General features: G+C 42.5%; 1 protein-coding gene across 19 annotated transcripts in view; it reads right to left on the reverse strand.

Moving 5' to 3' along the window:
- Window positions 1-2,281: 2,281 nt before the first annotated feature.
- Window positions 2,282-27,659, reverse strand: part of LOC112256394 (serine/threonine-protein phosphatase 2A 56 kDa regulatory subunit gamma isoform) — a 44,806-nt gene continuing 19,428 nt past the window's right edge. For 3 of the 19 annotated variants that reach the window (XM_024429633.2, XM_042305279.1, XM_024429636.2), the window contains exons 2-15: window positions 22,417-22,616; window positions 20,858-20,968; window positions 16,354-16,446; window positions 16,076-16,206; window positions 15,855-15,914; window positions 15,542-15,650; window positions 14,515-14,568; window positions 11,754-11,924; window positions 10,402-10,529; window positions 9,703-9,804; window positions 6,415-6,487; window positions 6,136-6,174; window positions 5,773-5,813; window positions 2,282-5,204 (exon numbers count right to left, since the gene is read on the reverse strand). In XM_024429633.2, the coding sequence (XP_024285401.1) occupies window positions 6,142-6,174; window positions 6,415-6,487; window positions 9,703-9,804; window positions 10,402-10,529; window positions 11,754-11,924; window positions 14,515-14,568; window positions 15,542-15,650; window positions 15,855-15,914; window positions 16,076-16,206; window positions 16,354-16,446; window positions 20,858-20,968; window positions 22,417-22,616 (1,265 nt within the window). In that variant the 3' untranslated portion in view covers window positions 2,282-5,204; window positions 5,773-5,813; window positions 6,136-6,141. Of the gene's footprint in view, window positions 5,205-5,772; window positions 5,817-6,133; window positions 6,179-6,414; window positions 6,899-9,702; window positions 9,805-10,401; window positions 10,530-11,753; window positions 11,925-14,514; window positions 14,569-15,541; window positions 15,651-15,854; window positions 15,915-16,075; window positions 16,207-16,353; window positions 16,447-20,857; window positions 20,969-22,416; window positions 22,617-22,752; window positions 22,794-27,659 lie in introns of those variants that run through there. The other 16 variants (XM_042305278.1, XM_042305282.1, XR_006079782.1 and 13 more) reach the window with 15 other exon arrangements.

Here is a 27,659-nt window from a genome sequence, read left to right on the forward strand (position 1 = left end):
GCAGGATGGATATAGGTCTATAATAGTTTGGGTCTCGAGTGTCTCCCCCTTTGAAGAAGAGGATGACTGCGGCCACTTTCCAATCTTTAGGAAATTGCAGATGATACAAAAGAGAGGTTGAACAGACTAGTAATAGGGGTAGCAAATATCGCGGGCGGATAGTTTTAGGAAGAGAGGGTCCAGATTGTCTAGCCCAGCTGATTGGTAGGAATCCAGATTTTGCAGCTCAATCAGAACATCAGCTGTCTGGATTTGAGTGAAGTACAAGGGGGGTTAGTGAGGCTTCGGCAAGTTGCTGCGGGGGGTGCAGAGCTGTTGGCCGGCGTTGGGGTAGCCAGTTGGAAAGCATGGCCTGCCATAGAAAAATGCTTCTTTAAATTCTCGATTATCGTGGATTTATTGGTGGTGACAGTGTTTTCTAGCCTCAGTGCAGTGGGCAGCTGGGAGGAGGTGTTCTTATTCTCCATGGACTTTAGTGTCCCAAAACCTTTTGGAATTAGAGCAGCAGGATGCAAATTTCTGTTTGAAAAAGATTGGAAAGCAAAGGCTAACTGCCTGTGTATATTGGTTCCAGACTTCCCTGAAAAGTTGCATATCACAGGGACTATTCGATTCCAGTGCAGTATGCCACAGGATGTTTTTGTGCTGGTCAAGGGCAGTCTGGAGTGAACCAAGGGCTACAGTGGGGAAAAAAAGTATTTAGTCAGCCACCAATTGTGCAAGTTCTCCCACTTAAAAAGATGAGAGAGGCCTGTAATTTTCATCATAGGTACACTTCAACTATGACAGACAAAATGAGAAAAAAAATCCAGAAAGTCAGATTGTAGGATTTTTTATGAATTTATTTGCAAATTATGGTAGAAAATAAGTATTTGGTCACCTACAAATAAGCAAGATTTCTGGCTCTCACAGACCTGTAACTTCTTCTTTAAGAGGCTCCTCTGTCCTCCACTCGTTACCTGTATTAATGGCACCTGTTTGAACTTGTTATCAGTATAAAAGACACCTGTCCACAACCTCAAACAGTCACACTCCAAACTCCACTATGGCCAAGACCAAAGAGCTGTCATAGTTGAAGTGTACCTATGATGCAAATTACAGGCCTCTCTTATCTTTTTACGTGGGAGAACTTGCACAATTCGTGGCTGACTAAATACTTTTTTGCCCCACTGTATATCTGTTCTTAGTTCTAAATTTTTTTGAAAGGGGCATGCTGATTTAAGATGAGGAAAGCACTTTTAAGGAACAACCAGGCATCCTCTACTGACGGGACAAGGTCAATATCCTTCCAGGATACCCAAGCCAGGTCAATTAGGATGGCCTGCTTGTAGAAGTGTTTTAGGGAGCGTTTGACAGTGATGAGGGGTGGACGTTGACCGCAATGAGGCAGTGATTGCTGAGATCCTGGTTTAAAACAGCAGAGGTGTATTTAGAGGTCAAGTTGGTATCTATGAGGGTTCCCATTTTTACAGATTTGGGGTTGTACCTGGTAGGTTACTTGATCATTTGTGTGAGATTACTACATCTAACTTAGATTGTAGTATGGCCGGGGTGTTAATTATGCATATCCAAGTTTAGGTCACCTAACAGTACAAACTCTGAAGATAGATGGGGGGCAATCAATTCACATATGGTGTCCAGGGCACAGCTGGGACCTGGGGGGGGGGTCTATAACAAGCGGCAACAGTGAGGGACTTATTTCTGGCGAGATGGATTTTTAAAAGTAGAAGTTCGATCAATTTGATGTTATTTTAAAATGGACAAAAAAATGGACAAAAAAAATTAACCCTCCTTTCACTTTGATCAGGCGGTGGTGGTGTAGGGGTCCATAACCACTACATTGTAGTTTGCCTGAATGTCACATCCTGACCTTAGTTCCTTTTTTATGTCTCTATTTTAGTTTGGTCAGGGTGTGAATTTGGGTGGGCATTCTATGTTTTTGTTCTATGTTTTGTATTTCTGGTTTTGGCCTGGTATGGTTCCCAATCAGAGGCAGCTGTCAATCGTTGTCTCTGATTGAGAACCATACTTAGGCAGCCTGTTTTCCCACTATGGGTTGATTTGAGAGACATTTTATCATGGTTAGTTCTGTAAAAGCAGTGACAGAAGTGCTGTCCGCACACTGCAAAAAAAGTTTAGACTAACTTACAGTATACTACTTACTATATTATATAGTAGTTTTGCTATCACTTTTTATTTCAGGTCAATCATACTTAAACTGTCAAAACTCCTAACAACTGTCCACGTTGAGACTTCCAGAATTGATGTATGGTTGAAAATATAAAATCAAATATTCTCTTTATTCATTCAATATAGATGTACACCACTTGAAACTGTGAGAAAAGCTCAAAGGCTATGGACTGAAATCTGGTCAAAGACATTTTGAATAGGGAACAAACCTTGAAGAGTTCAAACAGATACAATTATGACATATTTAATAATGCAAAGTTACAAGTGAAAGAGGAAAAGAATGTATGTGCCACATTGACTTCTTGTCATTGCTATTGATGTTTTATTCTGTACAGAGGACCATTTTGTACAAAATCTAGATCTATAACACTACATAAAACAAAGTAAATCATATGTACACAATATTAAATGAAGCCATATAGTACAGGTCACATACAAAAGGACACTTGTCAAGTTATTATATTTTGTAAAGTACATGTTCAACTAAAATCCTGCAAAGATGCTGCGGTCAAGCAAAGAATTTAGAAAAACAGTCACCAACATTTTTTTCCCCGTCTAACTTGTTTTACGAGTCATTTACCTATGGGTCTACACAAAAACAACAGTTCGAACACAAACAAAATGCAAATTGAAAAAATATCTTAAACCAATACCGTTAAATAAAAAGCAAATATATTCTTTTAGGATATAAATTGTTTTGGTGAGTGCCATTCTTCCAGGGGAAAAAAATACATGTTTAACATTGGTTGTATAAATGTACACCTTTTCCATTCAAGCAAATATGAATAATACAGTTGCCAAGCCTCGATCTGTCTGTTTTAGCATTGGCCATTTCCATTGGCAGCTACAATGCTAAAACTAGCATCCAGGCTATAAGTTACCAGGGACAACACAAAACACATTACAGATTGTATACCCATGCTAGATTTGGAAGTTCAAACAATGGTTCAAGAGACGACCCACTTGTAAATGTTAATGTCCAAAACACTCCTGGAATTGACAGCTTCCTGACTTGACAAAGCAGAATAGACTGTACATATATACTCAACGGGATACAGAGCTTCATTTGAATATACACAAACATGTCACATCTTTCAAGTTTTCAGGAAGTGCTTTTTAGGTAGTTCAATATACTTTTTCTTAACAACTACACGATTCATCTACTTCCAAGAGTTATTCAGGTCTGGAATCACTGCTCGGTCTCTACTATCTCTGTGAATGTGCCTGTGAATCAGTATATATTATTGGCAATGGACACATATGCCCATTTAACCGTCACATGAAATGGTTTTCCCATCCAAACAGTGTTGCTATTCTCCTCATTGGGGCCAAAAATTATTTCATATTCCTCCTCATGATAAAAGGCACTCCGATGTCCTCGAAAAGGATGTCTTATGGAAGTGAATAATTTGTTTTGTTCTTTGCTTAGTAACAGTCCATTCAGCTCCACAGAGAAGCACATCTGGATAAGAGGGTGGTGGTAAAAATGTAAAAAACAACAGGGGAATAGTGAGCATGTTGGGGGGGTACGAGATGAACACGACATGTGATATCATGGGTACCTCTGAAACGAATGGAGGTCAATGCTTGACTAGCAAGTAGCTCCAGGACTGCTGAAGCCTGGATCATCAACTCAATGTCTATTCCACATTGGTTCAACTTCATTTCATTGAAATTACATGGAAACATTGATTCAACCAGTGTGTGCCCAGTGGGGTATGCATTTAAGATGGACTAGATTGCAGTCAGGCTGTGCAGAAACACTGATCTACAAATCATCTTGCATCCCAAATAACTACTCATTATGTGATACCCCCAGGTAAGGTGTCATAATGTGATTCCAGTAAAAACTGGCTACAGATGTTGAAATGTCTAAGAGGGGCTTTTGAGTATGACAAACAGGGTGGAAACTAACAACCACCCAATGTGTTTCTCTATATGAAATAAACCATTGTTTGTACCATTGTTTGAACTGTCAATATTTCTGTCAATAATTTCACTGTGAAATTTCCAGCTCACATATTGCAGATGGAATTCAGATGGGTATGAGAAAGGAAATAAGACAAAATACAACTTTTATATGGCACAAACTGTAGAGTGTAAAGAGTCTAGTGTGCACAGAGAACATCCCTTCCTCCCTCTCTCAATCCCTGTCACAATGTGACTTCATCAGAACAGATGGATGTCACTTTAGACAGCCCTGTTGCTCTTCAGCTTATTAAAAACAATTGTCAAAACATCTGAGGCCAAAAAAATGAAGGCAAACAACGCAGGCTCTACCTAGCTAGTCGCCCTTGTTAAAAATCACAGAGAGAAAAATAGACGCAGAAACAAAAAAAAGTACACAAATGGTTTTGGCACTGGCAGATGTCCCTGGGATAAAAATAAAGTCTGGAAAGTCAATCCAACAGTCCTACCCCTCCATCTAACCATCTGTTTTTGGTTGTTTCCCCTTGACAGAAAACAGAAGACAGAAGAAGAAAAGAAGTCTCCCTCATTTAGTTTCTGCTCTCTACGTTTGTTGTGCATTTCACATTTCATGTCGCAGGTGGAACGAAACGTCCCCATTTTCATTCATACAATAAGAGCAGGGAGGGATGAGCCGATATACTGTTTTATGCACAATTCAGCGGAAACAATAAGGAAAACAATGACTCCGCAGGACCGACAGCTAAAAGAGTTGCGGCCCCACCCCTCCCCCCAAAATATACACCAGAGAAAGCAGAAATCCGAGGGAGGTGGGGCAGTGTACTGGCGAGATAGGGAAACCGGGCCAGTATTCTGAATGTGCTGTGTGGGTTGGGAGGTGGGGTGTGGAGGGGCGAGGGTACTCCTTTAGGGGACTGGACAGAAGAGAAGAGAGAGGAGGGGGAGACCTAGAGCCCATTGTGGGTGGTGATCATGTCATCGGCGCGGCGATGGGTCTCCAAGGCTTTTGCGGTGTAGATGTCCTGAGGGAGATCCGACTCGCGCTGCACCAGAGGATGGTCTTTTCTCTGGCCTCTTTGTTGTAACTGCAACAATGGAAGGGTGGGGAGGGTTAGAGGTGACAGTTAGCTCCAAAGGAATAAAATAGTTAGCTTGTGTAACTACATTATTTCCCTTGGGTTAAGCACTACCAAGTTTGCCACAAGTACCACTTCCTTGTTCACATCAAATTCATGCTAAACTTTCTCAATTGACAAAAAAATGCTAACCATGCATCATCTTAAATGAACTAATCCAAGTTTCAAAGAAGAAACACCAAAACAGGAAGGTGAGAAAAGAGCTGATGAAATGTTAGTGATAAGCTACCAGGACTACCCCCATGTCATTTAAAAACACATGCAAGGCAGATCCAGTAGATACTGTACATAACAGACAATAACAAATGTACTTGATTCCAGTGTTCAGTCCATAGTTTGACTTGTCATTCCTTCTCTATGAGCTATGCCCATTTTGAAGAGAGGTCAGGGCCCATATTCATAAAATGTCTCAGAGTAGGAGAGGATCTAGGATCCATTTAGATCATAATGAATAAGACAGGTACGGAGGGAACCTGATACTGGACCAGCATTGGTAGATAAAGAAGTCAACATTTACCTGAGTGGATTCTTCCGTTACTGTCTTTTTTAACCTGTGAACTTCTTCAGAGGTTAATAGACCATCAGACTCCATTTCTACTGGTCCATTGAGGACAGTGGAATCAACACACATAAGAAACTAATATAACACAAAGTAAAGACAAAAACAATGGGAACTTGTTGCATGCAAAGAAAGATGGAATCAGAGGTTAGATAAGCAGAAGGGTTGAAACTCTGATGCTGGAGTCATTGCTTCTATTAGTGATTTGGTTATAATTTAAATGGACGACGTACAGACATTGATCATTCAGTTGAAGCCTCTAAATCTAAAAGATGTACGTTAGTACCGTGATTAAGTAGATATCATAAAATATAATTTTACCTTTCACTAGGACTCTGATCCAATATCCACATTAGCACACTACCTAGAATAAAACAATATATTGGGAATGCAATTTAGTAGATAAGTTGAACTCATTGGCTATGGCACCCAACCGATCACTTGCAGTGCATGAGTATAAAAACTGGTCATGCTCTGCACAGCATACCAGAACAGTCCTCAGGGGGTACAGAAAGAAAATAAAACAACTTCAGCTCTTTAGATGGCACACACAAATAATGCTGTGAAGTGAGTCTTAGTGCAGATGTGTCCCTCACTCACATGTGGATTGGATTTGGCAAGGTTCTCAATCTTGAGCCAGGCCTCTTCCCTCTCTTTTGACTTGGCCTTTTCTCTATAGGACAAAAAAGACAAAATGTCAACATTATCATCTAGTGTTATGTCTTGTAAAATCCCAAGAGTAATCAGTACTGCGAGGAGCACGTTTTTCTATGCAGGCATTTGTCTATGGAGTAGCCTACCCCTAGAGATCAAGCAAAGAAAAAGTACAAATGACTTTAAAAAGTTTTACATTTGGAAAAGGTTGTCTAAGTAAGAGAAACTACTCCACTGCCCCTTGTGCCCCCTACTGCTGGTCAGGTGTATTTATTTGAAGGATCGGTATGATGTGCAATTAATATGGTTGATTTTTAAGGTTAGGGAAAAGTGCCACTTTAAGGATGTCAATATAAATTAATGTATTTATGGTTGTTTGTAATTGTGTCTTACCTTTTAATCATTGTGTTGTTTTTACCGTCGAGGACCACTTTGGAAACAAGTGTTTTAATTAATACTTTCAAGTGATATCCTCTGGGTCCACATTGTACATGTCTGTTACCCAAAATATATATTTAAAAAATAATAATAATCTATAGTCATCAACATGAGGATCCCGAGTGAACCAGCATTCTAAGGCAAGAGGCATCACTACAGTCCCTGGTTCGAATCCAGGCTGTATCACATCCGGCTGTGATTGGGAGTCCCATAGGGTGGCGCACAATTGTCCCAGCATCGTCTGGGTTTGGCCAGAGTAGGCCGCCATTGGAATAAGATTTTTTTCTTAACTAACTTGCCTAGTTAAATAAAGGTTAAATAAAATGTGCCATTACAATCTACAAGTAACTGCCAAAATAAAGGAAATGCCAACATAAAAGTGTCTTAATAGGGTGTTGGGCCAGGCGAGCCAGAACAGCTTCAATGCACGTTGGCATAGATTCTACAAGCGTCTGGAACTCTATTGGAGGGATGCGACACCATTCTTCCATGAGAAATTCCATAATTTGTTGTTTTGTTCAATTAGGTAGAGATCTGATGACTGACACGGCCATGGCAAATGGCTTACATCGTTTTTATGCTCAAACAATTCAGTGACCGCTCGTGCCCTGTGGATGGGGTCATTATCATCCTATAGCAATGTCTGTAAAAAGAGTGGACAAATCATTCAATCACGTGACACCATTAATTTTAAGACTCAATATCGCATTGAAGCCAGTTAAGATGGTGCCTCATGAAAACATAACATGCGCAGTTTGAGCTACTCAAGGAAGTTATGTTGCATGCTATAGCTCAGTGCCGCCCCCTCTCATTGATTAACTCAAGTTGAAGGCTGCAGGCTGCAATTAGGAACAAAATTAATGTGTGACTTTCAAATAAAATTGGTTCAAGAACATATATCTAGCCTATTAGAAGCAATTATTGGTACCATGATTGTAATTCAAAACTGTTTAATTAAACAAAAAATTGACATTTATAATAATTATAATGGGGGGGATCCTGTTTACTGCTAACAGTACTGCGGTTGGCCTTGAACTTCCATGGCTTCAATGAGAAGGGGCAGTCTTCTCCCCTGGGGCTTAGCCATGGTAGTCAAAATATTGGATTGCCCAGCATTTTTATACAAGACCCTAAGCATGATTGATGCTAATTGCGTAATTAACTCAGGAACCAGAACTGTGTGGAAGCACCTGCTTTCAATATACATTGTATCCCTCATTTACTCAAGTGTTTCCATTATTTTGGCAGTTACCTATAAGTCCCTTAGGGTATGAAAATCTGAATGAGAATATTGAATCATAATCTATAGTCATCATTAAAATAGTCTAAACATTGAATCAATCTATAGCTGTGTTGCACGGTATACTGAAACTTCAAGAAATGTCAATCTCAGCGAGCAGAACTTTCAAGTTTCTTAATATTATATATCTTGACACATTGATTAAAATAATCATGGCCTCTAAACCTTCAAGCTGTGTACTGGACCCTATTCCAACTAAACTACTGAAAGAGGTGCTTCCTGTGTTTGGCCCCCCTATGTTGAACATAATAAATGGCTGTCTATCCACCGGATGTGTACCAAACTCATTAAAAGTGGCAGTAGTAAAGCCTCTTGAAAAAGCCAAACCTTGACCCAGAAAATATTTTAAAAACTAAAAATCAGCCTATATCGAATCTCCCATTCCTCTCAATTTTTTTTGAAAAAGCTGTTGCGGGGGCAAATCACTGGCTTCCTGAAGACAATGTATACGAAACGCTTCAGTCTGGTTTTAAACCCCATCATAGCACCGAGACTGCACTTGTGAAGCTGGTAAATGACCTTTTAATGGCATCAGACCGAGGCTCTGCATCTGTCCTCGTGCTCCTAGACATTAGTGCTGCTTTTGATACCATCGATCACCACGTTCTTTTGGAGAGATTGGAAACCCAAATTGGTCTGTGGATAGTTTGTCCTCTGACAAATCAACTGTAAATGTCGGTGTTACTCAAGGCTCCATTTTAGGACCACTATTGTTTTCACTATATATTTTACCTCTTGGTGATGTCATTCGGAAACATAATGTTTACTTTCACTGCTATGCAGACGACACACAGCTGTACATTTCGATGAAACATGGTGAAGCCCCAAAATTGCCCTCCCTGGAAACCTGTTTTTCAGACAAAAGGAAGTGGATGGCGGCAAATGTTCTACTTTTAAACCTGGACAAAACAGAGATGCTAGATCTAGGTCCCAAGAAACAAAGAGATCTTCTGTTGAATCTGACAATTAATCTTGATGGTTGTACAGTCGTCTCAAATAAAACTGAAGGACCTTGGCGGGACTCTGGACGCTGATCTCTCTTTTGACGAACACATCAAGACTGTTTCAAGGACAGCTTTTTCCATCTACGTAACATTGCAAAAATCTGAAATTTTCTGTCCAAAAATGATGCAGAAAAATGTATCCATGCTTTTGTCACTTCTAGGTTAGACTACTGCAATGCTCTACTTTCCGGCTACCCAGATAAAGGGCTAAATAAGCTTCCGTTAGTGCTAAACACGACTGCTAGAATCTTGACTAGAACCAAAAAAATGTATCATATTACTCTAGTGCTAGCCTCGCTACACTGGTTTCCTGTTAAAAACACTAAAGCTCCTTTCTGAAGCTTCTAGATTGTAATAGTCTACATTACAATCTTTAGTCAGCATTTGCCATGTACAAATGTAAATGATAATATTACATCATAATTCATAGTCTTAGCTACAAGTCAAGACTTCAGATAATTATGCTCATCTCAAATGATATTGTTTACATACTTATTTTTCTCTGCTCTGAACTGCTGTGTGCAGTCATCAAACAGCTTCTGGTTCATCTCCATGAAGAGCTTGAGAGCGTTGTAGATGAGGCCATGGATGGTCCTGCACACACGCACACAGAGTCAGTCTACCGTCATGTCTTAAAAGGCAGCCCTGTCCTCCATCCCAAACCAAAATTTGATTCAGGGGAATGAGTAAAGTAGGTCTGTACTAATGTTGAGCTCTCCGCATTCAACACTGCACTTCCGGGGCAGCTTAAGTTAAATAACTCTCATTCCACATAAAACTGTTTGGTAAGGTGTTGACATTGAAGGGGCAATGTCTTTCCAATTCAGCTAAATTCTATACATTTCCTAGGGGCCTGGGTTCTAATATGGATTATTGGAAATTTTTCAAAACTGAACATTTGATTGAGCCTGCCTGGAGTGCCAGATGGGTGCACACTTTTGGGTGCGCACTTTTGGGACTATTATATTGGTTCATTTTTGAAAGAAAACAAATAACATTTGAACCCAGGTCTGGCTGACACTGCATGTCCTGAGAAATGGAAGTAAGTGACCAATGGGGCATTCTGATTAGGCCACAAAGCGGAAAATGTTTTGCAATGAAAAAGTTGCATTTATTAGTCCCTCCCTATTTCAGTTTGTCATCTTCCGTTTGGTGCCCAATGAACGCGGCCCAATTGGAGGGGCTACTTACTTGTTCCAGTGGGTCTTGGAGTTACGGTAGAGTGCCGGGAACATGATGGGCAGGATTTTGGCTGCATTGTCGCTGATTAGACTCATGATGTACTCATTGTTCCAGTAGTACAGAGCTCTCTCTGCTACCTGCACAGTGACCACAAGCATACAGCACCATCGGTCAGGACATCTCACTCAATATGATAACGGAAGGGGAAGCCATATACTGTAGGGCATCAGAAGGGTAAGGGACACTCTCTTCTTGTCCATAGACTGCTTTCAGGATAAGGAAATGAATATGTATTTTGAGTGACCTATCCCATTAATTGCAGAAGCATTAGAGGGGCAATAAGAGTACTACTGATGAGTAGTCTTGAAAGATGAAACAAAAAGGTGACAACATTAACATGTCACATACTTCCCTCAAGCCTATAATTATGGGCACCCTTGATAAAAGATGAGCGAAAAAGACTGTATAAAATAAATACAAGTGCTGATGTATATTGCATTCTCAAAAAACGATGCAATGCTCAGAGAAAGAATTTGTTTAACAGGTAATACAAACAGTCTCTAAAAGACAGGGTTCAAAAGTATTGGCACCCCTGTTTTCAATACTCCAGCAACCTACCCGTGTGAGGATAATGACACAGCCATTTTCTAAAATGTTTTATGAGAATGGACAACTCATTGGGAGGGATCTTAGCCGCAAGTTGATCTTCCAACAAGACAATAACACCAAGCACTCATCAAAATCCACAAATAAATTGTTAATTGACCACTTTGGGTTCAAGTCTCTGTACTTGATGCCTTGAAAACCTATGGTTTGAATTGAATAGGGCAGTCCAAAAGAGCAAACAAAGGATATCAAGGATCTGGAATGATTCTTTATGGAAGAATGGTCTAAAATCCCTCCCAAATTGTTCTCCAATCACATAAAACATTTTAGAAATAGGCCCAGTGTCATTATCCTCGCATGGGTAGGGTGATGGAGTATTGAAAACAGGGGTGCAAATAATTTTGACCCCCTTTTTTTATTACTTGTTAAACAAAATGTATTTCTTTTTACAATTGTATTATAAAATAATATAATTTCCCAATTTTTGTGAGCCTATTATTTTTATCAAGGGTGCCAATAATTATGGACCTGACTGTATATTAAGTCAGTTCTCTACTACAAGTCTGATCCAGGCATAACTGTTAAATTCCTGGTTCTTGTTTTGTTTCCATTGTAATGGACTGCTTAGTTCTCGGAACCAAATAAAAGCATTTCACTACTGAATTTTATTTTCCCACAAGATTATAATGACTATAAAGATCAAATGGCACCAATAACAGGGTTCCTGTGGGGCATGGGGTCAGAGGGTCAGTCACCTGGAAGTGCGGGCTGGACACACACTTTGCCAGCTGCCTGAAGAGTGGCTCCATGACCTTGACGAACTCAGACGGCTCAATGACATCCAGAATCTCCTCCAGCTCATTGAGGAACATCACCTCTTTGGGGCTGTGAGTCTTTGGCCAGTATTTGAGAAGGGCCATTACCACCTGGGAAGACAATGATCAGTGAGTGGAGTGGATATTGACCAATATATTAGTTAGTAACACTTTATAATGACTCCCATGAATAAGCATTTACTTTAATATTACCTTTTTTATCGTGTATATTCGAATAATAAATTAGTAAATTATTTATAAACTTGTAATGAGCATTTACACTTTTTATCAAAACCGATCAATTTTGATAAATGGGTTGATATGCATTGCAATAGCAATACCTTCTGAGATGATGCAATACAACAACACAGAAGGAACAAGCAATACAACTTGTAACGGCTTGTAAGCCTGTAACGGCTTTCTTCTGTGGACGAAGGATCGGACCAAAGCGCAGCGTGGTTAGAGTTTAACATGTTTAATAAAGACCATAAACGTGAACACTACAAAATACCAAAACAACAAATGTGAAAAACCGAAACAGTCCTATCTGGTGCATAGAAAAGATAGAAGACAACCACCCACAAAACCCAACACAAAACAGGCTACCTAAATATGGTTCCCAATCAAAGACAATGACTAACACCTGCCTCTGATTGAGAACCATATCAGGCCAAACATAGAAATGGGAAAACTAGACACACAACAGAGGATGCCCACTCAGCTCACGTCCTGGCCAACACTAAAACAAAGAAAACACAAGGACGTGGACCTCCTAGTAATGGCGACCCTCGCTGCCGACCTAGGATTGTCAACCCTACTAAGTGGCCCCACTGGACTGAGGGGCAGCTCGGCACTGAGGGGCAGCTCGGCACTGAAGGGTAGCAGGCGGGACACAGGCGGGACGCTCTGGCGGCTCTGGACAGGCGGGACGCTCTGGCGGCTCTGGACAGGCGGGACGCTCTGGCGGCTCTGGACAGGCGGGACGCTCTGGACAGGCGGGACGCTCTGGCGGCTCTGGACAGGCGGGACGCTCTGGCGGCTCTGGACAGGCTGGACTGGACAGGCGGGACACTCTGGCGGCTCTGGACAGGCGGGACACTCTGGCGGCTCTGGACAGGCGGGACACTCTGGCGGCTCTGGACAGGCGGGACACTCTGGCGGCTCTGGACAGGCGGGACACTCTGGCGGCTCTGGACAGGCGGGACACTCTGGCGGCTCTGGACAGGCGGGACACTCTGGCGGCTCTGGACAGGCGGGACACTCTGGCGGCTCTGGACAGGCGGGACACTCTGGCGGCTCTGGACAGGCGGGACACTCTGGCGGCTCTGGACAGGCGGGACACTCTGGCGGCTCTGGACAGGCGGGACACTCTGGCGGCTCTGGACAGGCGGGACACTCTGGCGGCTCTGGACAGGCGAGGCGCACTGTAGGCCTGGTGCGTGGTGCCGGCACTTGTGGTACTGGGCTGAGGACACGCACCTCAGGGCGAGTGCGGGGAGGAGGAACAGGGAGTACAGGGCTCTGGACATGCACAGGCTGCCATCGGAGGGCTGGTGCGTGTAGGTGGCACTGGATAGACCGGACCGTGCAGGCGCACTGGAGCTCTTGAGCACCGATCCTGCCCAACCTTACCTGGTTGAATACTCCCGGTCTCCCTGCCAGTGAGGCGAGGTGGAATAGCCCGCACTGGGCTGTGCTGGCGAACCGGGGACACCACTCGTAAGGCTGGTGCAATGTATGCCGGCCCAAGGAGACGCACTGGAGACCAGATGCGTAGAGCTGGCTTCATGGCACCTGGCTCGATGCCCACTCTAGCCCGGCCGATACGAGGAGCTGGTATGTACCGCACGGGGCTATGCACCTGCACTGGGGACACCGTGCGCTCCACAGCATAACACGGTGCCTGCCCGGTCCCTCTCGCTCTCCGGTAAGCACAGGAAGTTGGCGCAGGTCTCCTACCTGGCTTCGCCATACTCCCTGTGTGCCCCCTCCCCAAGACATTTTTGGGGCTGACTCTCGGGCTTCCATCTGCACCGCCATGCTGCCTCCTCATACCAGCGCCTCTCCTCCTTCGCTGCCTCCAGCTCTGCCTTGGGGCGGCGATATTCCCCTGGCTGTGCCCAGGGTCCTCTCCCATCTAGGATTTCCTCCCAAGTCCATTTCTCTAAATATTGCTGCCTCTCCTGCTGCTGCTGCTGCCTCTCCTGCTGCTGCCTGTTACCATCCCGCTTGGTCCTTGTTTGGTGGGTGGTTCTGTAATGGCTTTCTTCTGTGGACGAAGAATCGGACCAAAGTGCAGCGTGGTTAGAGTTCAACATGTTTAATAAAGACCATAAATGTGAACACTACAAAATACCAAAACAACAAATGTAAAAAACTGAAACAGTCCTATCTGGTGCATAGACTCAAAGACAGAAGACAACCACCCACAAAACCCAACACAAAACAGGCTACCTAAATATGGTTCTCAATCAGAGACAATGACTAACACCTGCCTCTGATTGAGAACCATATCAGGCCAAACATAGAAATGGGAAAACTAGACACACAACATAGAATGCCCACTCAGCTCACGTCCTGACCAACACTAAAACAAAGAAAGCACAAAAGAACTATGGTCAGAACGTGACACAGCCTCAGGTCAAGTACTATAAACAAGCGATTCACAAGGAAATGTGAGGAGAAATTTCACATGACTTACTGGTTCAGTGAGAGTGCTGTCCTTCTCTAGAAATTGCACAACACAGTATGCCAGCTAGGGGGAATAAAAACACAATATATTACACAATTAGTGATGATTCAATTAGTGAAGACACAATCTTATTGTTTTGACATTTACACCAAAAATAGTCCGAAAACAAATCATTGTAGTAACTAATACTTTGGACGCAGTAATACTAGCAGTATAACGGCGATATAACTGCAATGTTCTGCACTGCAATGACAATTACTGTAAGGCATGTTTCCTCATTTTGCATTAGGCTGGGGCAAAACAGATGCTAACACATAGATCAAGCTCTATTTGAGTTACTATGCTATGCAATGGCCCACAGAGCAGACTAAAAACTGTTCCACCAGCTCAAGGGACCCACTTGGCTGACAGCAGTCATACAGGGAAAGAGACACATGCCGGCACAGAGAGCGAGAGAGAGCGGCTTTTGTCAACATAGTAACTCAGGCTTGTGAATGCCAGGTATCAGATTACAGCTAACTTGTAGCAGCCAGGATACTGCTCTCACCTCCCCCACTCACTGCCTGAACAGGCCTGACCCAACTGGAAACAACACCACTGTGTGCCAACTGGCCATAACTAGGGCTATACTCAGCCATTTCCATAGATTTCTATACATTTCCATTCAGCAGGGGAAAAAAGGAAAAAAAATCAGAAAGTTGCAGATCGAAATTTATTGAAGAGAGCTGAAATAACTCCCTATTCTAGACGACAGAGAATCGTGTCTGTTCTACACAATGCATTTCTATCTGAACGTTCTGTAAATTCTCACCCTCCTGAACCGAGCCCAGGGCAGCATGGCTGATAGCAGAACAATCATCAGAACTGTGTCATGTTGATTAGGGCCACACAATGGAAAACGTTTTAAAATGTCTTTCACAGGAAAATGAAAACACACGTTTGGACAAGTAAAGGTAGTCCCTCCCTGTTTCAGTCTGTTTTCTTACCTTATGTGCCTAATAAACATGACATTAAACACGAAAAAAGAAGGGCTTACCTGTGGATGGTAGACACTAAGTGATTTGACTTTGTGCAAAGGCAAAAGGACCTTTAACAGGAAAATCTTGTGCTCCTCTTTTAGTGGTAAGGCAAACCCATTGATTATACTGTGAATGGAGAGAGAAACAAATAATTCAACTGAACTAAAAATAGTAACAGAAAATTAAAGGGATAAAGGATAAACAACAGCTGACCATGAATGGTTAGAGATCCTATCTGCAGTCGAGAAGACATCATGAGACTGGATAACAGTCAAAAATAACTATTCTAACTCCACTGCAAGACACACTGGATTAGAGCTTAAAGTGTACCTTCCGAGTATCTCCAGTAATTCTGCTATTCCATTATGGTGCTCAGTCTCATAGATAAACCTGTTAAAAACAGAGAGCCATTTTATTTAGTTACGCAGCTAAAAACATACATTTCTTGTAGTTATAAAACTAAACAACCAAATTCACCATTGAATCTTCAGCAATCAATTTGATGTGTTAAAATATCTAAGATTAAACAAATCGGCTGAAATTAAACTCACCTATAAAATATATTATTGATGTGTTTTCTGATGTAGGCCCGTAGTCCCAGGAATTTCCCATAGATCCTGTGGAGAGTGGTTTTGAGGAAGTCCCTCTCCCGTGGGTCCTCACTGTCAAACAGGTCTAAAAGCTGTGGACACATGACATCACTCCCATCAGACTCCACAAAACCAAAGACAAGACTTTACACTTAAAGAAAGAAATGCCCTTGCCATCACAATAAAACTGTGTGAGCATTCAACAATGTGCGAGTATCCATGTTTCTATAAGCTCTTACCTGCATCACAAATTTTTGGTCGATGTACTTCTTTGCTATGTTCGGTTGAAAGTCAGGAGATTCTAAAAACCGAAGGAAAAATTCGTAGACGAGCTGTAAAGAAAGAAAACCTTTTACAAATACCTAATTTGCTGAATGCATATAAAGAAAGATCATGTCCAAAATGCTAGTCATAATCTTTCCTTACAAAAATGTTTTGTAAAATCACAGTAATTCCCCAATGCAAATCCTATCATAATAAAAAAAATTGCGAATTGGATTCATCCCCTCTACCACACGGAACCCCACTAATCCTACCAACGGAAACGCACAAGGTGGCTAATAACAGACCTCCATCCTATGCTAGCTTGCTACCGATGGCCCGGCTAGCTGTCTAAATCACCGTGACCCCAACCAACCTCACTACTCACTGGTGTCACGACTTCCGCCGAAGTTGGCTCTCCTGCCTGTTCGGGCAGTGCTCGGCGGTCGTCGTCACCGTCCTACTAGCCACTACCGATCCCTTTTCGTTTGTCTATTGGTTTTGTCTTATTAGTTTCACCTGTGTGTATTTTAGTTTAATTTACGTCCTTATATGTAGTAGGTTGTCCCGCCCTTGTTTTGTGCGGGATTGTTTTTGTATTCATGTCATTTGGTGTAGTGCTTGTGTTTTATTCTCCGGTCTATTTTTGATCCTGATTTGGATTATTCACCCTGTGTTTGGGTTGACCGTGTTTTTCGTGCGCCGGAGAATAAACTGTCAAATATCTGAAACCTGCTCTCTGCGCCTGATTCCACCCACCTTGATAAAACGTGACAACTGGACCCTTTTGATCACTCGACTAAGCATGCCTCTCCTTAATATGCCTTGTCCATTGCTGTTCTGGTTAGTGTCTATTGGCTTATTTCACTGTAGAGCCTCTAGTCCTGCTCACTATACCTTATCCAACCTATTAGTTCCACCACCCACACATGCGATGACATCTCCTGGTTTCAATTATGTTTCTAGAGACAATTGTATTCACATCCTACCATACCTATGTCTGTACATTATACCTTGAAGCTATTTTATCGCACCTAGAAACCTCCTTTTACTCTCTGTTCCAGACGTTCTAGACGACCAATTCTTATTGCTTTTAGCCGTACCCTTATCCTACTCCTCCTCTGGCGATGTAGAGGTGAATCCAGGCCCTGCAGTGCCTAGCTCCACTCCTATTCCCAAGGCGTTCTCTTTTGATGACTTCTGTAACCGTAATAGCCTTGGTTTCATGCATGTTAACATTAGAAGCCTCCTCCCTAAGTTTGTTCTATTCACTGCTTTAGCACACTCTGCCAACCCGGATGTTCTAGCTGTGTCTGAATCCTGGCTTAGGAAGACCACCAAAAATTCTGAAATGTTCATTCCAAACCACAACATTTTCAGACAAGATAGAACTGCCAAAGGGGGCGGTGTTGCAATCTACTGCAAAGATAGCCTGCAGAGTTCTGTCCTACTATCCAGGTCTGTACCCAAACAATTTGAACTTCTACTAAAATCCACCTCTCTAAAAACAAGTCTCTCACCGTTGCCACCTGCTATAGACCACTCTCTGCCCCCAGCTGTGATCTGGACACCATATGTGAACTGATTGCCCCCCATCTATCTTCAAAGCTCATGCTGCTAGGCGACCTAAACTGGAACATGCTTAACACCCCAGCCATCCTACAATCTAAGCTTGATGCCCTCAATCTCACACAAATGATCAATGAACCTACCAGGTACCTCCCCAAAGCCTTAAACACAGGCACCCTCACAGATATCATCCTAACCAACTTGCCCTCTAAATACACCTCTGTTGTCTTCAACCAAGATCTCAGCGATCACTGCCTCATTGCCTGCATCCGTAATGAGTCAGCGGTCAAACGACCTCCACTCATCAAACGCTCCCTGAAACACTTCAGCGAGCAGGCCTTTCTAATCGACCTGGCCGGGGTATCCTGGAAGGATATTGATCTCATCCCGTCAGTAGAGGATGCCTGGTTATTTTTTTTAAATGCCTTCCTAACCATCTTAAATAAGCATGCCCCATTCAAGAAATTTAGAACCAGGAACAGATATAGCTCTTGGTTCTCCCCAGACCTGACTGCCCTTAACCAACACAAAAACATCCTATGGCGTTCTGCATTAACATCGAACAGCCCCCGTGATATGCAGCTGTTCAGGGAAGCTAGAAACCATTATACACATGCAGTTAGAAAAGCCAAGGCTAGAAAGCAGAAATTTGCTTCCTGCAACACTAACTCAAAAAAGTTCTGGGACACTGTAAAGTCCATGGAGAATAAGAACACCTTCTCCCAGCTGCCCACTGCACTGCAGATAGGAAGTACTGTCACCACTGATAAATCCACTATAATTGAGAATTTCAATAAGCATTTTTCTACGGCTGGCCATGCTTTCCACCTGGCTAATCCTACCCCGGTCAACAGCACTGCACCCCCCACAGCAACTCGCCCAAGCCTTCCCTATTTCTCCTCCCCCCAAATCCAGTCAGCTGATGTTCTGAAAGAGCTGCAAAATCTGGACCCCTACAAATCAGCCGGGCTAGACAATCTGGACCCTTTCTTTCTAAAATTATCTGCCGAAATTGTTGCCACCCCTATTACTAGCCTGTTCAACCTCTCTTTCGTGTCGTCTGAGATTCCCAAAGATTGGAAAGCAGCTGCGGTCATCCCCCTCTTCAAAGGGGGGGGGGCACTCTTGACCCAAACTGCTACAGACCTATATCTATCCTACCCTGACTTTCTAAGGTCTTCGAAAGCCAAGTCAACAAACAGATTACCGACCATTTCGAATCTCACCATACCTTCTCTGCTATGCAATCTGGTTTCAGAGCTGGTCATGGGTGCACCTCAGCCACGCTCAATGTCCTAAACGATATCTTAACCACCATCGATAAGAAACATTACTGTGCAGCCGTATTCATTGATCTGGCCAAGGCTTTCGACTCTGTCAATCACCACATCCTCATCACCAGACTCGACAGCCTTGGTTTCTCAAATGATTGCCTCGCCTGGTTCACCAACTACTTTTCCGATAGAGTTCAGTGTGTCAAATCGGAGGGTCTCCTGTCCAGACCTCTGGCAGTCTCTATGGGGGTGCCACAGGGTTCAATTCTTGGACCGACTCTCTTCTCTGTATACATCAATGATGTCGCTCTTGCTGCTGGTGAGTCTCTGATCCACCTCTACGCAGACGACACCATTCTGTATACTTCTGGCCCTTCTTTGGACACTGTGTTAACAACCCTCCAGGCAAGCTTCAATGCCATACAACTCTCCTTCCATGGCATCCAATTGCTCTTAATTAAATACAAGTAAAACTAAAGGCATGCTCTTCAACCGATCACTGCCTGCACCTGCCCGCCTGTCCAACATTACTACTCTGGACGGCTCTGACTTAGAATACGTGGACATCTACAAATACCTAGGTGTCTGGTTAGACTGTAAACTCTCCTTCCAGACCCACATCAAACATCTCCAATCCAAAGTTAAATCTAGAATTGGCTTCCTATTTCGCAACAAATCATCCTTCACTCATGCTGCCAAACATACCCTTGTAAAACTGACCATCCTACCAATCCTCGACTTCGGCAATGTCATTTCCAATACCCTACTCAACAAATTGGATGCAGTCTATCACAGTGCAATCCGTTTTGTCACCAAAGCCCCATATACTACCCACCATTGCAACCTGTACACTCTCGTTGGCTGGCCCTCGCTTCATACTGGGTTGCCAAACCCACTGGCTCCATGTCATTTACAAGACCCTGCTAGGTAAAGTCCCCCCGTATCTCAGCTCGCTGGTCACCATAGCATCACCCACCTGTAGCACGCGCTCCAGCAGGTATATCTGTCTTTCTACTTTGCACATTCTTCCACTGCAAATCTACCATTCCAGTGTTTTACTTGCTATATTGTATTTACTTTGCCACCATGGCCTTTTTTTTTGCCTTTACCTCCCTTATCTCACCTCATTTGCTCACATCGTATATAGACTTGTTTATACTGTATTATTGACTGTATGTTTGTTTTACTCCATGTGTAACTCTGTGTCTTTGTATGTGTCGAACTGCTTTGCTTTATCTTGGCCAGGTCGCAATTGTAAATGAGAACTTGTTCTCAACTTGCCTACCTGGTTAAATAAAGGTGAAATAAATAAATAAAATAAATAATGATCCATAATAAACAGATGTGCTCGTTTGGTCTGAGCCAAGAGTTAGGGAAGGTCCAATTGACTTTAATTCTAAACTGATTAGATGCTTTCATTTTACAGCACTGTACTTCAGAGAATGTACGATTTGCAGCATTTAAATCTTACTCAAACAGCAGGGACGTGTGTTCATTAGGACATGCAACAGAAATCTCTTTACGAACAAAAATGTGTGTTTAGGACAAAACCAGGTAGTTTCCGTCTGTTTTCTTCCGTTTGGTGCCGAATGAACACGACCCGGGCCATGTAAGCTGGGTTATTAGATGCCCTGGATACCTGGAGATGTGGCCAAGCAGCCTCAAGTGTAGGCTCGTCCTCCTCCGGGTCAAACTCTGCTCCTGTGGGGTTGGATGACGGAGGCAACGTTCGGAACATGTTCACCATAAACTGAGGGTGGGAAAAGCACAACAAAGTATACTCAGATTCAGTAGATCACCCTGATGAAGGCCAGTATGGAGCCGAAACGCTTCCCTGGCTGTTGTTTCATTTTACATCGAATGTAACAGGATCGCCTTGGGATTTTTTTTGTCCAAAAAATATAGGCCCTGTTTAAATACTTTAAAATGCATCCTTGATCCTTCCTTCATACCTTACTTAAACACAGATATAAAATTGGTGAAAGTAATGGATGAGAGAAAGTTACCACTCTATCTAGTCACTTATAGATCTGTGTTTACCTCAAGGAGATAAGGAAGGAAGGGCGCATGTCTGAAGTTTTCAGGGCATCTACTTGGCCAACTCAAACAGTTGTACATATTTCATTGGAACCAAGTGTGTTATCATTTGTCTCCAACATCAACTGACTTGCCCTGTGGGGTGCTAGCTATAACTGCTATTCCCAGTCAAGACAGATCATGGGACAGTGCAAGTGGCCTGAGGATATAGAACACTGCTATTTCTGTTGGTTGCAGAGCTGCTAGCTAGGTAAACAAGTTCAAGTCCAGATGTAGCTTTTAAAAAGAGAAAATATACATTTATTCATTCACAGAGGTTTTTAATTCAATGTCAAATGATTATAATAACTCATTAGCTTCACCGCTTACTGTGGAAGCTTTGATGTATAAAAGAAAAATACTTCAAAGTGAATCTGGGTGATGTCTGCTGAAAGACAAGCGAGTATACAGTAGGGAGCCGGGGTAAAGCATTACAATTTGAATATTCTAAAATCATGGACTGAATGAAATGCTTTGACACTTGAAAAGGCTCACTGCGTTTACACACTTATCCATGACAGCCTTATGCTAGGCCACAATGAGCTATCACATTAAAAACTACGTCAGGTTAACTTGATGGGTCACGCATGTAGAGAATTGCTTCATGCTTCAGATTTGTAGTTTTTGTATGGCTGTGTGATGTCAATGACTCCTCAAAGAGGAAAATTGGAAATTCAGTTTGGTTTACTTTTTTGAATTGAAATTAACCCCATTCCTATCTGTTACATCTGGTGTTGTCACTATCTATCTCTTTCTTAATTTGTGGAGCTCAAATGTAAAGCAAATCCCTGTAAAATGCTAATAATCTGGTTAATAATTTTGACCTGACAGCTCAGAATGTGCTAGCCTCAATGGAGATTCTCATGGCATTGTATTCTTTCTGTTGGAAACATGTTTTAAAGCATGCTACCCTTAGTCTTTCATTCTGAACAGTGGGACCCGGGACATAAAAATAGCACATTCTGAGGGATAGCTTAAATTGTTAGAAAGTAGCACATTCTGGGTGGTAGCAAAGATGATCATAACACCAGCTCTACCCAGTCCAACTCAAAACAGCCATATTCACCCCAGCCTTAAGGCTGGCTCATCTACTCTCTTCCAGTGTAGTCTGCTGACACTCACCATGTGCACCACCTCTGGGTAGATGGGCTCTGTGATGACGTTCCTGTTGTGGGTGATGTACTCGACCATCTCGCTCAGCGCCGCACGCTTCACCTCCTTCCATTTCAGGTCACTTAGTGGGTCCGACAGGAAGTCAAAGAGCATGCAACACTGGCGCAGCTTCTGCACAAACAGCTTCTCCTGCTCCGCTGGAGCACAGTCTGAGGGAGAGAGAAAATAATGTTTTATAAAATGGTTATTTTGAAAAATACATTTTCAATACTTTTTTCTGTAAATTGAATGTTATAGAAGGGTCCAGGACACATTTGTGATTTCACATGTTTTAGAGAAACTTACCCAAACAGCAAATCACTTCCTCATTGTGTAGTATGGGGGCCCTGAAAAAACATGAAGAAAATCTCCAAAAACACCCAAATATGTCCTTTTAGAAATGGCAAAGCTCTCAGTATAGTGATGCAGGTCTTTAGATTTCGTACACATGAAGTTGTCATTCTGAACTTTATCCACAATGTTATATTCCCATTTGCGCAATTCGAGCGGTTCCATTTTCCATGTAGCCTGCTGGTAACTGCCAAAATAAAGAAAACACATATAGTGTCTTACTAGGGTGTTGGGTGTTGGGCCACCAGGAGCCACCAGAACAGCTTCACTGCGCCTTGGCATAGTTTCTACAAGTGTCTGGAACTTCCTGTGTGGAAGCACCCCATGCTTTCAATACACTTTGTATCCCTAATTTCCTCAAGTGTTTCCATTATTTTGTCAGCTACCTGCAAAATGCTAGAGTCGCAACAAAATGTAATATAAGGTCGCAGTTCATAATGACACAATTTCAAGTTAACAACATCTAAACAAATGTGTCACTATACTGAGAGCTTTGCCGTTTCTAAAAGGATGTATGAGTGTTTTTTGAGCCTTTGTTCATGTTTTTTGGGGACCCAATACTACACAACAAGGATGAGGAAGTGATTTGGTCTTTGGGATACGTTTCTCTAAAACGTGAAATCACAAAAAAAGGGGTCTGGACCCTTTGATAACATTTCATTTACATAAAAAATTGAGATTTTGTTGTGAAAGTTTCTCTCCCAGAAGGTATTCTAATAATAATAATTTGGTGGGTCCTTATGTTTATCCTATTTTATATGTATATTTGTCCTATTTCACACATTTGTCTTACGCCAATTCCCCCTGAGACAGCCTTGGTGAGTGGGGGTTACAGTCAGGATCAGACATTATCAACATTACCCTGGAGCAATTAGGGTAAAGTGCCTTGCTCAAGAGCACGGCGGCAGATTATTCTCACCTTGTCAGCTCAGGGATTCGAACAAACATCCTTTCGGTTACTGGCCGAACACTAACCGCTAGGCTACCTGCCACTCATATAGATTGTTTACTGCGTGTATAGCACAGGGAGGAAAATAACATACAGTAAAAAAAGATGTATATACATGTATATAAAAAATAAAATAAAAAAACTCACTCAGAAGTACATACTCGTTTTCACCCTGTTAACTTCAATGTCAAAAGAATAGTTCCCCCACAACTGAACAGACAAGTTCCCTGTAGCACCATTCCATATGATTTCAATTACTTTTTGACTACAGCCGTTTTGATTTGAACAAAACCTTTTATACGTGTTTGCCCATGGTAGAAGTGGTCAGAACTAGAGGTCGACCGATTATGATTTTTCAACGCCGATACCGATACCGATTATTGGAGGGCCAAAAAAAAGCCGGTACCGATTAATCGGTCGATTTTTTCCCCAAAATCTATTTGTAATAATGACAATTACAACAATACTGAATGAACACTTATTTTAATATAATACATCCATACAATCAATATAGCCTCAAAGAAATAATGAAACATGTTCAATTTTGTTTAAATAATGCAAAAACAAAGTGTTGGAGAAGAAAGTAAAAGTGCAATATGTGCCATGTAAGAAAGCTAATGTTTAAGTTCCTTGCTCAGAACATGAGAACTTATGAAAGCTGGTGGTTCCTTTTAACATGAGTCTTCAATATTCCCAGGTAAGAAGTTTTAGGTTGTAGTTATTATAGAAATTATAGGACTTTTTCTCTCTATACCATTTGTATTTCATATACCTTTGACTATTGGATGTTCTTATAGGCACTTTAGTATTGCCAGTGTAACAGTATAGCTTCCGTCCCTCTCCTCGCCCCTACCTGGGCTCGAACCAAGAACGCATCGACAACAGCCACCCTCAAAGCAGCATTACCCATGTGTAACAGTTGTTAAAGTACTGTGTGAATTTCACCAGGTTCATATATTAATATGTCATGTTGATTTGTTATTATGCCTGCCTGCATCCTGGGAGAGGGGAGTGTGTACTTACGTTAATGCCCTGCGTGCTCGTGCTCAAATCATTTTGATGCACTATGAGAGGTAGGCAAGCTTTTTCTGTCGTCTTCAGAAAAGTTTGATTCTTTTAACCTCTTTGGGATAGGGGGCAGCATTTTCACTTTTGGATAAGAAGCGTGCCCAATTTCAACTTCCTGCTACTCATGCCAAGAATATAAGACATGCATATTATTAGTAGATTTGAATAGAAAACACTCTGAAGTTTCTAAAACTGTTTGAATCATGTCTGTGAGTATAACAGAACTTATATAGCAGGCAAAACCCCGAGGACTAACCGTTCAGAATTTTTTTAATCTGACATGTTGGCTGGATTCACGAGTGTAGCTTTAATTGAGTATCTTACATGTGTGATTTAATGAAAGTTTGATTTTTATATAATTTTTTTAAATTTGCAGAGCTGCATTTTCCCTGTTTTTTGCCCAAGTGGGACGCAACTGTCCCGCCTATCCGTAAGAAGTTTTAAGATGCACTTGTAATTGTACTTTTTAGGATGATATCAACATTCTGAATTCAACATGTGTTAATAGCTAGCTAAGATGTTAGCGTGTGTATGTGTGAATGATGGCTAGCTCCTCAAATGATCCCAGTCCCTTGTATTGTGCATCTGTTGTAGAAAGAGGCGACGATTTGCGGAACATATGTGCTCTACAAATGTTTTAATTTCTTTTGGATGCAGGTATGTGGTTTTATCTATGCAACATATGTTATGTATAATAAGGAGAGGCTGTATTAATTTTTGTATTCAAAAATCATATTGATGCACTATGAAAGAAAGAGGCGACGATTCGCGGAACATATGTGCACTACATATGTTTTATTTTATTTTGGATGCAGATGCAGGATGCAGAGAGTGAATTCTGCTTGATTAAATCTATCTGATCTCCAAAGTCCATGTCTATAGTCTCAATCAACCACACACAACGCAGAGTTACACTGATGCAGTAAAGCACCGGTTACACATGCAGAGCAAGGGGAATAAATACTCCAAGTCTCAGAGCGAGTGAAGTTTGAAACGCTATTAGCGCGCACCCCGCTAACTAGCTAGCCATTTCACATCGGTTACACCAGCCTAATCTCGGGAGTTGATAGGCTTGAAGCCATAAACAGCGTAATGCTTGAAATCACAAGGAAGAGCTGCTGGCAAAATGCACGAAAGTGCTGTTTGAATGAATGCTTACGAGCCTGCTGGTGCCTACCATCGCTCAGTCAGACTGCTCTATCAAATCATAGACTTAATTATAACATAATAACACACAGACATCAAATCAAATCAAATCAAATCAAATTTTATTTGTCACATACACATGGTTAGCAGATGTTAATGCGAGTGTAGCGAAATGCTTGTGCTTCTAGTTCCGACAATGCAGTAATAACGAGCAAGTAATCTAACTAACAATTCCAAAAAAAACTACTGTCATACACAGTGTAAGGGGATAAAGAATATGTACATAAGGATATATGAATGAGTGATGGTACAGAGCAGCATAGGCAAGATACAGTAGATGATATCGAGTACAGTATATACATATGAGATAAGTATGTAAACCAAGTGGCATAGTTAAAGTGGCTAGTGATACATGTATTACATAAGGATGCAGTCGATGATATAGAGTACAGTATCAACGTATGCATATGAGATGAACAATGTAGGGTAAGTAACATTATATAAGGTAGCATTGTTTAAAGTGGCTAGTGATATATTTACATCATTTCCCATCAATTCCTATGATTAAAGTGGCTGGAGTAGAGTCAGTGTCATTGACAGTGTGTTGGCAGTAGCCACTCAATGTTAGTGGTGGCTGTTTAACAGTCTGATGGCCTTGAGATAGAAGCTGTTTTACAGTCTCTCGGTCCCAGCTTTGATGCACCTGTACTGACCCCGCCTTCTGGATGGCAGCGGGGTGAACAGGCAGTGGCTCGGGTGGTTGATGTCCTTGATGATCTTTATGGCCTTCCTGTAGCATCGGGTGGTGTAGGTGTCCTGGAGGGCAGGTAGTTTGCCCCCGGTGATGCGTTGTGCAGACCTCACTACCCTCTGGAGAGCCTTACGGTTGAGGGCGGTGCAGTTGCCATACCAGGCGGTGATACAGCCCGCCAGGATGCTCTCGATTGTGCATCTGTAGAAGTTTGTGAGTGCTTTTGGTGACAAGCCGAATTTCTTCAGCCTCCTGAGTTTGAAGAGGCGCTGCTGCGCCTTCCTCACGATGCTGTCTGTGTGAGTGGACCAATTCAGTTTGTCTGTGATGTGTATGCCGAGGAACTTAAAACTTGCTACCCTCTCCACTACTGTTCCATCGATGTGGATGGGGGTGTTCCCTCTGCTGTTTCCTGAAGTCCACAATCATCTCCTTAGTTTTGTTGACGTTGAGTGTGAGGTTATTTTCCTGACACCACACTCCGAGGGCCCTCACCTCCTCCCTGTAGGCCGTCTCGTCGTTGTTGGTAATCAAGCCTACCACTGTTGTGTCGTCCGCAAACTTGATGATTGAGTTGGAGGCGTGCATGGCCGCGCAGTCGTGGGTGAACAGGGAGTACAGGAGAGGGCTCAGAACGCACCCTTGTGGGGCCCCAGTGTTGAGGATCAGCGGGGAGGAGATGTTGTTGCCTACCCTCACCACCTGGGGGCGGCCCGTCAGGAAGTCCAGTACCCAGTTGCACAGGGCGGGGTCGAGACCCAGGGTCTCGAGCTTGATGACGAGCTTGGAGGGTACTATGGTGTTGAATGCCGAGCTGTAGTCGATGAACAGCATTCTCACATAGGTATTCCTCTTGTCCAGATGGGTTAGGGCAGTGTGCAGTGTGGTTGAGATTGCATCGTCTGTGGACCTATTTGGGCGGTAAGCAAATTGGAGTGGGTCAAGGGT

The sequence above is a fragment of the Oncorhynchus tshawytscha genome, linkage group LG24 (assembly GCF_018296145.1).
Source record: "Oncorhynchus tshawytscha isolate Ot180627B linkage group LG24, Otsh_v2.0, whole genome shotgun sequence".
NCBI classification, from domain to species: Eukaryota; Metazoa; Chordata; class Actinopteri; order Salmoniformes; family Salmonidae; genus Oncorhynchus; species Oncorhynchus tshawytscha.